Source organism: Meleagris gallopavo, chromosome 17 (assembly GCF_000146605.3).
Source record: "Meleagris gallopavo isolate NT-WF06-2002-E0010 breed Aviagen turkey brand Nicholas breeding stock chromosome 17, Turkey_5.1, whole genome shotgun sequence".
Classification (NCBI taxonomy): domain Eukaryota; kingdom Metazoa; phylum Chordata; class Aves; order Galliformes; family Phasianidae; genus Meleagris; species Meleagris gallopavo.
The window spans coordinates 4,675,552-4,687,649 of record NC_015027.2 but is presented as its reverse complement, the minus strand read 5'-3'; the positions used below and the strand labels follow the sequence as shown (position 1 = coordinate 4,687,649).

The 12,098-nt window shown below is 52.5% G+C and overlaps 1 protein-coding gene across 12 annotated transcripts in view; it reads right to left on the bottom strand.

The window, feature by feature from the left end:
• Positions 1–11,783, bottom strand: part of NCOR2 (nuclear receptor corepressor 2) — a 116,649-nt gene extending 104,866 nt beyond the window's left edge. For all 12 annotated transcript variants that reach the window (XM_031555959.1, XM_010720058.2, XM_010720061.2 and 9 more), the window contains exons 1-2: positions 11,572–11,783; positions 929–1,056 (exon numbers count right to left, since the gene is read on the bottom strand). In XM_031555959.1, the coding sequence (XP_031411819.1) occupies positions 929–1,056; positions 11,572–11,676 (233 nt within the window). In that variant the 5' untranslated portion in view covers positions 11,677–11,783. The remainder of the gene's footprint in view (positions 1–928; positions 1,057–11,571) is intronic.
• Between the last annotated feature and the right edge of the window lie 315 nt (positions 11,784–12,098).

Below are 12,098 nucleotides of genomic sequence, written 5' to 3'. Positions count from 1 at the left end.
TTCTGCTGAGCACCAAGCTGAATCCACCCAACCAGACACAGAGTGCTGGCTGCATTTCTAGCCAAATACTCAGTGCTCCAGTTGCTCTGTGCCCTTCAGCAACCACCACCCTGAACTCTTTCTCCTCTCCCCTAACAATTACAGTTTTAGAGAAGCAGACTCATTTCTGGCTGGCCACAAGCAGCAGCTCAGTGACTCTGCACTACTTATATTCTTAGCCTAAGGAATAAGCATCAAAGCAGCATACATCTACTGCTGCAAGGTTATTTCACTTCCAGGCAATTTCTTTTTTTTTTTTTCTAGAACCACTAAAGCATCAAATGCAGAAGGGAAACTGAGAGAGAGCAGCATTTTGCGATGAAACAGAGCCACAGCGACGGCTTTTACAACAGAGCAGCTCTTGTGGTTCATGCAGCTGCAGCCCCACAGCACCCATCCGAGCAGCACCCGAACACGGCAGCCTCAGGCAAGAGGCAACTGAAGTCATCATTGGTGACACCAGGAGAGCCACAAGGGCAGCAAGAGGGAGCACAGCACCTCGGGGAAAGTCATGAGAGGAGCACAGAAAGAGAAACAATAACAGCGAGAGTGGGGAGGAAGAGCAACCCGAGAGGAAGTGGGGAAGAATAGTGGCAGTGAGCTATTTGCACTCCTCCCATCAGCATGGGCAGTCACACGCCTAAACCAGCAGTGCAGCTTCATAGATGGGGTGTGCATGGTGCTTGATTTTTAGCACATCTATGAAACGCGTGACAGCACAAGAGAAGAAACCAGAAGGCGTTGCTTGCGTTAGCTAAGGTACAGTCGGTAGCAATACCCAACGTCACGCAGTGCAGGTTGTGCAGAGCTCCACTGCACACCCCAGCGCCGTGCAAACGCTTGCTGCCATAGTTGGGAGCCCCCCAGCCCCAGCAGCAGCCCGAGGTACCTTTCATTGCCCGGCTGGAACTCGGACAGCAGGGACGGCCTCCTCCGCTGCGGCTGCATGATGGACCCGGGCGGGAGGTGCGAAGCGTAGTCCCTGGAATGGTGCTGGTACTCCAGCAGTGCGACGTCCTGTGGAAACAGACACACAGCTCGTTAGGCTGATGGCAGCTTTCAGGAACGCAGTGAGCCCCAACAGCTCAGAGCAGACCGTGTCAACACTCTTCCTCTGAAGCCGAGCGCTTCCCCCCAGCCCTGCAGGAGCACAGCCCCCTGGCCCAGGCTGCTCATGGGGCACACGGGCTTCTGGCACCCATGCTGTACTGGTGATGGCTTCAGAGCCAGGTGAGAGAACATGAAACGTCACAGGACGCTTTCAGCTTCAGTAACTCACACTGTGGTGTAGAGAGAGAAATAAAGAAGAGAGGAAGGATCAAAAACGTTGTTCCTTTAAACACAGCTCCCCTGGGCACAGCTGAAGGGGCTCAAAAGGATAGCATGCTACTTATTATGTGCATGTCCCTTTTGTTCCTTGACCCTTGGAGAGTACAGTACAGTATGTTCCCGATTTTAATTAAATAAGAAGCCCTCCTGCTCTGTGCCACAGACTGATTCCAGCAACAGCATTTCAGCACCTATGTTTCAATCGCTCTTTTTTTATTTGCAGATAGATACTTGACCAGAAAAGACGACTAATCATCTAATTAACTGAGACCTTCAGCAGTGGCACACAAAGCCCTGCCACAGAATATCCGTGGTAACACCGACGCTTATTTACATTAGAACCAATCCCACCTGGGAGTCCATTTCAAACAGCCCTCACTCAGAACACCACCAAACAAAAGCTGGGACTGCCTCACAAAGAAAAAGAAATGTCAGGGTCAAAAACAACAGCAACAAAAAAAAACAAAGCCAACCACCACCCACCAAATATAAGGCCAAGTACTTGCAGTTGGGAGGGGAAAACCTCTCAGCCTGAACAGCTGCAAGGGTGTTATTTGATCAGATGTAACAAGGGCTGATAAACCACACTGCACAGCAAAGAACCTCAGCACGGGGAGGGGCAGGCACAGAGCAGATTTTGGAGCTTATGCTGCACCAACCTGCACCTTCTCTTTGTGGAAATCCAGGGAGAAAATACAGTTCTCAGCACTCGGTACAGGGAAGCCAACAAAACCAGACCCCTGCCCCAGTCCAGCCCCTCTCTCACAGGAGCTGCAAAGGTCACAAATGGAGGAGGAAGGGGAATGGTGGTTCTGTAAGGTGCATCAGGAGATGAAAGCTGGGGATCAGGTTCAACTTTTCCCAACATCCAACAGTTGTGTGCTGCTGCTGCTCTTCTGCTCTGACAGATCATGGGAAAGGGCAGGAACCAAGGAAAGCAAAATCAGGAACCTAGGGCCCCTGCAGCTCCTGGCACCTTTGGGGCAACTGCACTTTGGGGAAGGCTCCATCAACTCATCTAGCAGGGATGTTCTAGCCCTGCTGTACACACAGGCCTTACAGGAAAAAGACCCCACACGTGGAGCCCTGCGGGACCGTGGGTCAGAGCATACCATGATGCCACACCTGCAGGAGAAGCACAGACACCAAGGCACGGATGTGAGACCTCATGGCCTGGCCAGGCAGAGCTGCTGCTTACAACATGCTTCTCCTATTCACACTCGTCCTGTCTTTTTAAACAAAACCAGATCCTGAGCAATACAACGCCTGCCACTGATGCACCAAATGCACTCGTGCCAGCTGAGAAGGCACACCAGCAGGGCCTGCAGCCAGGGCACTCACCTGCTATGGGTGTACAAACAAGAATTACCTGTTTGGGAGACTGGAAGGCTGTGCCCTTGAGAGGAAAAAAGGAAAAAAGGGCTCCTGCGTGTCCCAACAGCCCTGCCTTCCCTCTCCCCTTGCCCATACAAGCCTTGCCTTCTTCCCTGACACCCTCCAGAAAACAGCTCCTGGAGCTCAGAGCTTCCTGGCACAGCCAGAAGCAGCAGGTGAGCTTTGACCTTGGGCCGGGACTGCATCCCCACACAGGGCACTGCTGTCTCACTGCTCTGCTTTGCTCACATCAGCACATCCCCACACAGGGCACTGCTGTCTGACTGCTCCGCTCATATCAGCGCTCAGTTTTAGCGGAAGAAAACATAACCCAAAAAATCAGCAACAGGAATCAAAACTGACAGGTTTCTGTGCCCTATGATGAACCATCAAAGGAACCAAGGGAGGCCTGGCAGGACAAAGGTGGATTAATTGCTCAGAAAGTTACTACAGTACGCTATACTGTCAGCTAAGGGCGTGCTTTTCAGACACAAACAGCAGGAAGGTTTACAAGCTGCCTCCAGAAAAGACCTTGGTGTTGCTCAGCAGTGTTTTGGAGACCTGCTGGGACACAGCTCCCAGGCCAGGAGCAGACTTGGAAATCTACAGGAGCTACCAGGCAGGAGGGGAAGGTTGGATCCCTGTGCTGGGAGCAGCGTGACACCGAAATGCAGCAAAAAGGCCGAGCTGTCAGGCCCAGAAACACACTGCTCTTCGTCCTTCACACAGCACCTGGCACTGCGCCATGCTGGAGCGCTGCCCTGGCCCAGACCAATCCATCTTGTGTGCAAGGAACAGACGCATGAAAAGCAGCAGGCCGTATCTCCAAAGCTTCGGGTGAAGCCAGCTACATAAAACTAGAAAAAAAACAAGGAAAATCTACATTATCCACTTTCAAACCGTGCACCTGCAGTAGCACTGGAACAAATCACCTTGAAGAAACCCAGGAGAGAGCTGCTCAGGGCTCAGCTCATGACGCAGAGGAGCAGCACTTTTCCCCAAGGACACAGAGCAGCACGGGGCTGTGCGGCACAGAGCACAGGGACAGCACTGCGACCAGCATCAGCAGCACCTTACAGCGAGGTTTGAGCCCACACAGCAACTTAGTATCCAGCTGGAGCCACGGGCAGCCTACAGCATCCCACGCAATGTCAGAAGAAGCTGCTGCAACCCCCCTGGCCTCTATGGTGCGGCTGGATTCGCTCCCTTACAGCCAGAAACCTGCCCAGGGCAGGCTCACTGCAGCAGGTCCCTCTGTGCAGCTCCCAGCCCTGCAGCACATGGAGCAGCTGGCTGGGCTGAGCCTGCAAGAACAGCAGCATCACCTGGACCGGACAGACACAGTGTGCTATGGCGCCATAAATCACCACGACAGAGCAATACAGCACAAGGCCAACGTTTAGATAAATAAAATACTAACAAGCCAAAAGCGGCCTCATTAAAATACACTTCTTCATGCGGAAGACAGAGAAGGTGCCCCAGCAGGCTCCCAGCAAGCCGTCCTGCGCTGCCAGTGGGGAGTGTGATGTGCTGCACCTCCCCTGCCTGGGGTGCTGGGCAGGGAGCTGAGTGCACTCAGTCTCAAGGACTCTGTGCGTTCTTCCTCAGTGCCACAGCGCTCAGAGCGCCGTCTCTCTCCTCTTCCTGGTAGATCCTATCACCCCACATAACCCAGCTCTATCGGGCTCATTTAAATACAATAATCAAACTCTCTGAAGCCACGAGTCTGAACGCAGCACTGCGGAAAAGCTTTCAGTGGCACAGAAACACAGACAGCCTTATGAAAAAAGAAAGCTGCTTTGTGAGAGCTCTCAGTGAGCTGCCTTACCTACTGCAGCATCTCCAGCAAATTCCTCCCTGTGCCCTCTGACCTCAGGATAACCCAGGCGCCACACCAATGGCTGTGCACAGCTCACAGGCCGCCTGCCTCTCTCACTTTCTGTTTTGAACGCGTGCACTCACCAGCATACTTTGTTCTTCCCCCACTCACAGCTGCCTGAGCTGAGCCAGGAGAGCTCATGGAGGCTGGGAGCAAAGCTGGGCTCTGCCTGCAGCACAAGGACTGGGCAGTGCAGAAGCCACGGTACCACTGCCTGCTCCATCCATCCCCATCGGGCCCCAGGAAGAGGAGCCTGCAGGAGAGGAAACCTGGAGCTGCTCTTGCAGTAAAATAAGCAAGCTGCTGCTCCTCTCTTCCTCCTACCAGCAGAAAAACAAGTGTAAACACCCAGGGCTTTTAGCTGGAATGAGCCCACAGGATGTCCAGCACAGCCAGGCGAGTACTGCAGCACAGCTCGAGCTGCCTGCACGAGGCCTGGCCCCACTGCTCACCACATCTCCGCTTCAGAAAGTAACCAGGAGCTCCCCACTGACTTTCAGTGCGAAATAAGACCAATTCACTTAAAACCACCACTCTCCTTTTGCACTGACAGCCAGCAGGAGCAGCACAGGTCCCCCATGCCATCTGCCAGCTGCTCACAGAATGACAGAACGTCCCAGGTCAGAAGAGACCCACAAGGACCATCGGGTCCAACTCCTGGCTCCACAATAGAACCACCCAAACATAAAAGCATGGTCCAGACACCCCTTGAGCTCCAGCAGCTGTGTTTTGCCCACTGCTCCGGGACAGCCAGTTCCATTTCCTAATGCCCAACCTCCAGCACCTTGCCAAAGAATGAGAGACATCTCCACTACACTTCGTATACCTTGAACTTAGCCAAAAAAAAGTTGCTTTAAATCTCAGTCTGCCAGCAATGAATGTGACCTATTTTAGCAATAAAAGGAAAAGCTCTGTGGTGCCTGGATACCCCTTGGTGCTGGCAGCAGTTGCTCATCAGATCAAGAAATGCACTTTTGAGCCATTGCCTGGAGAAAATTCTTGCCCAAAGCCAGCTGAGGTAGGAGGAGGTTTGGGAGGAAGCTGCATGGGGACAGAACCCCAGCACAAAGGAGCAGCATCCACCCAGAAAGCAAGAGAAAACCTTCACAGAGCATCATCGCTCTTACTAACCAAAGCAGGCTGTCCCCAGGCACTTTGCTGTCTGTCCCACATCCTTCCCAAAAGCCTGGGTCAAGCTCATTGCAGATTCAAAAAAAAAAAAAGACAAATACCAACTGCTTCACAATTAACGATACTGTTGGAGATAAGGTCTGTCATAAAAACCTGGCTGAATGCACGCATTTTTATCTTGCCTACAGGGATGCAACATGTGCTGAAAAGACAAATGTCCTCATTGTTCTGACACAGCCTCTTTGCCATCCACCTCGCAGAGGCTGCTGAGTTGGCCTTTTGTTTTCGGAGGTGACCACAGTGCGCGTGGCCCCTTCCTGGAAGGCATCGATGGCTGCTGCCGTCCCTGCACGGAGGTCGTGGCTGCTGCCAGCACCATCAGCGTCTGTAGCAGCTGCACAGTAGTGCATGCTTCCTGACGGCTTCTCCTCCTCCCTCTGCACAAACCAGGGCCGCCAGCGATGTGTGGCCGTCCCGTCTGAATGTGCCATTCACGGACAAGAAGTGACGGCGTGGTGGGGGCAGCCCCCAGCTCCCCTGGCTTTCCAGTCATCTGACCAGAGCCTGGTGCCAGGCCAGCAGCCAGCCTGCCCCCGCAGCCAGGGCTGCACGCAGAACAGCGGCACATTCATCACAGGGCTGCATTTGAATTTCTCTCCATCACAAGACTTTTGGCTTCTTCTTTTGCCCCAGTCACGTCCAGGCACCGCTGAGCCAGCGGTGAGCCCTTCCCCCCATCCCCATGCTGGGCACTCTGCTCCCTGCAGCTGTTCTCAGCCATGAGCCTTGCTGTGGGGTGAGCAAAGTGCCAAACCCCAAACATCCAACCCAAGCAATTCCATGATTCTATGATCCACATTTAAAGCGTCAGGTCACTTTGCTCATCATCACTTCTCTTCCACAGCAGTCCCCCACCACACATCACTGACCTGCTGCCTCCCCACATCCCCCATTCAGCTCCTAACTACACTTCCTTACAACTGCACAACAAATTCTTCAGGTTAAGGGACCTGACCCCCACTGACAGTTCTGTGTAAATGACTGTTAGTGACAAGCAGCAGATACCCCACTCCTCCAAAAAGCATTTCCACCACAGGGGTTGGTGGAGCAACATGGACAGAATCAGGCTGGCAGCGCAGGCGACCGCTTTACGTCTCCAAAAGGAGCATTAGTGGAGCTCTACCTTTGCCAAACCACATATGCAGCAAGTTTTTTCTTCCCCTGTGGATTTACAACTCTGAAATCAACAAAAAGCAAAGAAGTATCCTCTACATCAACTCATGTCCAAGAAGTAGGAATTAGGAAACTGCCATAAAATTGTACTTGAAGAAAAGAAGTTGTTTTGTGTAAGTGGGAATTTTCCTAGGGAAAATGAGCCCTGCTCACAGCAGCTACTGTAAGCCAGCTTCTTGTTCCTGGCACAGAGAGAGAGACCCCAGGGCAGGGAATTAGGTGTTCTGTTCCTTCACTTGCATCCCTCCTGATCCTAAATCACAAAGCCAATTCTCTCAAAACCACCGCTCAGCCACACGATCTCATGCAATATTGCACTGCAAATCTCAGGTTAATTCAGGAGGAATCATTCTGAGTTCTTATGGCAGGACTGATCATAGCAGGTAAGTTCCAAGGTAGGTTTTTGCTGCTCAAGCTTTTCCCTGAGCTGTTTGTTGGAGGCTGTGGGCAGCAAAGCTGGCAGCGATGCCCCCCGCCTGGCTGCGCAGCTGGGAGCAGGCAGCTTTTTCTCACTCCTAGAGATGCTTGGAGGAGGCTCTTTGCAGGCTGGGGGATTTTAGCATTTGGCACCATAAACCCTTCCGTTCTGCAAGTTCCTGGAGCACCAATACAGACTGGCATTTTGCTTGCTGGAGATAAAAGTGTGAACAACCATTCTGAAAAAAAAAACCAAAAACAAAAAACAAACAAAAAAACCCAACAACAACAACAAAAAAACCATCACAGCAGCAGAGACTTGTAATGCCCTCCCTGTGCTTACCCACCATCGTGCTGCCACTCCCTGCCTTGTTGTGAACACATGCCAGCTCCTGCCATCCCAGAGATGTGCAGCTCCGTGCACAACAGCCTGCTCTGCTGCAGCTGCTGAGAGGAGCCCAGGCAGGGAAGGCCACGCTCCCACCCAGGCCACTATCCAGCCACGGCATCACATCAGCACACCAGTTTGCACCAACCTCGTGCCTCTGGTTCAGGTGGATGAGAAAGCGTCTGGCCAAAAAGTGAGCACTCACTCCTGCACAGGAGATGCTTTGCAAGGTGTTAGCAAAGGAACTACAGCGGCTTACCGAGAGCTGCTCCCTGACACGAGGGGAGGCTGGGGAGAAAGCACGAAGACCTGTGGAAGCTGGAGCTCAGGGATTAAGGAGGGAAGCTCATGTTTCCATCCCGCTGGGTGGGGAACAGGCTTTGTTGGAAGGGGATGCCACACCACCACAATTCAAATGCCAATGGAGCACATGCGTACACCCCAACTGTTCTCCGATCCTGATTAATATCTCCAGTAAGTAACAAAATACTACAAGCTCGTCCAAAACAGAGGCTGCTCCGGCGTGGGGACAGCCAGCTCCTGGCAATGGCAGCATGCACCCAGCTAACAGCACAGCAAGGGACTGGGCACCCAGCGAGGAACCAGGGCCACCCTGCTGCCCCAGGGAACAGTGACCACGGAGGGGTCCGGGGGATGTGGCCATGCAGGGACATCGATCTGTTTACAGAAAATATCTGCAGGTTGCCTGAAAAGGAATATCCATCATGCCAAGGTTTGCTTTGAGGGAGCATGAACTTCGGACACATTAGAAGGTTAACAGCGTAAGTAATGTGTTTTTCACCTTTAGCTAAAGGTCATAAAGCATTCAAACAATTCTTCTGTTCCCAAGCAGAACACGATAGAATCAGCTGAACACCCCAATATTGCAGCTAATTAGTACAGAAAACTAACATGCTTCACCTGCAGTTTGGCCAACAACGCTATAATCCTCTTAAGGAAAAAAAAGCCCTGTTCATTATTGACGATTTTTAACAGAATCTTTCCATCTAAACTTCTTCTGCTTAAGAGCATGCACACTTAGCAAACTGCTTTGTAAGTAATTTTTTAATAAGTTGGAATTAAATCTCAGATCATAAGATGCCACACTTGGTCTGCCTCCTGAGCAGCAGCTGGCACCGAATCAGAGAGGAAGAGGCGGAGAAGCAGGAGGAGACCCCAGGGCAGCAGGAGCAGCCCTCCCCAGAACTGGCACCTGCAGGCCAAACCAGCACACAAAGCCCTGCTCACCCTGTGCTGGATCTCCTCCAGCAGCCCCCGGCTAAGCAGCAGCTCCCGGCTCTCGTTGCTGGGAGCCGGTACCCATACATACCAAGCACATTTCTGTGAGTTTATTTGAAATGCCTCTTTTTTCACTCATTTTGTTGGATATTCCCTCAGGTTTGGTGAGCAGTGAGCAGAAAAACACCCAGCTTGCTTCCCCTGCCTCCTGCCCCTTCACAACGCCCACTGCCGCTTGCCTCATCTGTGAAATCCAACAGCTGAAATCCTTTAAATCACTTTTCATAAAGTGTCTCCAAGCCTAAAATAATGTCACGGCTCATTTCGGAGCTCAGTATTCTGCTGCACCACGTTTCCCTGGGTGCACCCGTCACAGCTGGACTGCAATTATTTATTTCTGTTCTCATGGCATCCGCAGCCCCGCTGTGCTCAGCCCCACGTGCCCAGGAGGTGACCGGGCCGCTTCCGCGGCCGGGGAAGGAACCCAGGGCCAACAAGTTCCCAGCTCGCATGAAAGGATGTCGTGGAATGTCGTGGAATGCAGCAACCCAGAACTGAGACCTAATGAGATGCAAGGCACGCCAGCGCTGGGTTGGTTTTGGCCTTTCTTACTTTCTTCCAAACAAGCTCCCACTGTGCAAACACACCCCATGACAAAACCGACCTGGCCAAGACATGCAAGCAAATACCACTGACTTTTAATGTTAAAGCAGCACAGCAGCTTCAAAGCAACGGAGCTCTCCCAAGTAACCCCACCAGAGAGCAGCCCCATCCTCAAAGCCACAGCCTGGCCAGCTCCCAGCAAGGCACGGGGCTGCCTGCCCCCCCAGCGCAGCAAGATGTGCTCAGTGTGCATGGGGCTTCCACCCAGAGGCAAGAGGATCTGCTTGGCCTTCCAGCTGAAAATCTCAAGCTTTCCTGCACCCTCCTACAGGGTATCGCGTAACTTCGGAAGATTACACATGGCTGTAAAAATAGCTTCTAGAAGCAAAAGCCAGCAACTTCTTCCAACATTAATAGGATAGAATAAAAACAGCATTCACTCTAGCCAGAGAACAGGACAGGTTGCAGAAACCCAGAGCTCAGCCTCCCTTGCAAACAAATGCCCCATTCGGGTCATTCTGCTGACATGACACTAAGGGAGAGCTGTGGGTTGGCAAGGGATGAGGATTCAATCCCAAAACCAGAAGCCACCTGCCCTCTAAAATCCCCCTCCACCCTGAACTTTGAGGTTTAGGGAGTTGTTTTTAAGTCAAGGCTTTGGAACAACAGCAGACCTTGCTCACCTGGTCACATCCTCCTGCTCAAATTTCTGATAAAAACAGAACAGGGATTTTCTTGTTGAGACAAACGTTCTCATTCCACCCACCACCCAAATAAACACGCTCATACCAGTGGAAGCAAAACTCCTCTAGATCAAACCAGGTCAGCCTGTCTCATAGCCTGGATGAAAAGCCTCTTTGTGCAGAAGCAGGCAGACCCCAAGCAATCTAGACGAGCCAGTTAACTCAGCCAAAAGCTTGTCCTGCACCCTCTGCATGTTCCTATTTCAAAGCCATTCCAAACTCCAGCTCTGCTCTACATGCTGCTCTGTTGAAGCCCAACAAAGAGGGCAGACAGGGAAATTTCACCTCTTCGTTGACATTTCTTGCATTTCCAGGCTTTCAAGTCAAACCCTAAATTCATCACGGCAGGAGTTTCACAGTTCAATAGCCTTCACCATCAGCAGTGACCTTGTCTCAGGGTTACACCTCGCTAACTCCCATTACATGCACCGTACTGGCTGCGGTCACCATGCTGCAGCTCACCAAGGAGAGGGCACACCACACTCCAGCACCTAATGAGATTCATTTAAGCAGCCTGAGCTGACTAAAGCTGTTCCACTAAGGAGAGGTTTTTTTTCCGTTAAGAGCTTAAACCTAAAGCAGTCAAACACCCAGGATGAGCAAGCAGGGATGTGAGTGACAGGGCACAGGGAGAGGCCGGATCTGGGTGAGTTAACCCAGTGCATTCAGCAAAACACAGCCAGCCCTCATCTCAACGCATGGCTTGGTCCTACAGGAGACAAGACTTCACATTAAAGAGGAGGGAGGGGAAAAGCATGAGGAAAGACAAAATGTTAAAAAAATCAGCAGAGTTCCTCCTTGCCTCACAGTACTACCACCAGACACAGAGAGCAGGGCTGCTCTCCTGACCCAAAGGCAGCAGCGGGTTCACCCCTGCCCTGAGGACATCACCACACTGTGCTCCAGTTCCCAGAGGGGCTGAACCACATTCCCCCCTCCCCACCGAACCAGCTGTGCTCTCCAGAGGACCAATAGTCCTCAGCACTCACAGGTGGTGAGCCGGTGTGCACAGACAGCACCACAGTAAGGGGTACAAAGGGAAGTGCTGAGAGCACGAAGCGGAAGACGATGGGGGAGAAGAAGGCTGAAATCCCATATCATATCCCCATTTCTGCCTAACAGCCACATCTGAGACCAGCACAGAGGAACTGCTGCCCGGCACCAAGGGCAGCACGGGGAGGCGGCTCCTGTCTTACCGCGTGCGGCCGGGCGATCTGCACCGGGTAGGACATGGCGTGCGGGGGGTAGCGCGGCTCGGTGGCACGCCAGGTCTGTGCCACGGGCTGAGTAGATCCAGACATGTCGAAAGAGCAGACGTGGCGGTGGCTGCTTCCAAATCACCAACAGAAGATTAGGAGAGCCAAGAGCTCCTCTTCATCATGAGTGTGCTTTCCTCGTCGCACAACAACTGCAAGCAAAGAGGAAAGCGGCAGATTAAAACTCAGTCGACCACAAGACAGCCAACGCTGAGGCTTAGCTGATCCCCAAAACCTGACCGCTCTCACAGTTCTCCACCAGCCCTGCTTCCTGCACGCTCCCCCTACTCTGCACCCCGAGGTCCCTCCTCCAGCACCCTGTGCTGCTCACACCTCCATGCACCCATAACACGGTGCTCTCCTTCCCAACCCCAGCAATTCCTGCACCCACATGAGGCAGGAGCCTCTGTCAGCAGGAGCCGGGCACCGCGCTGCCCATAACTCAGGACTGAAGCGTCACACACCTC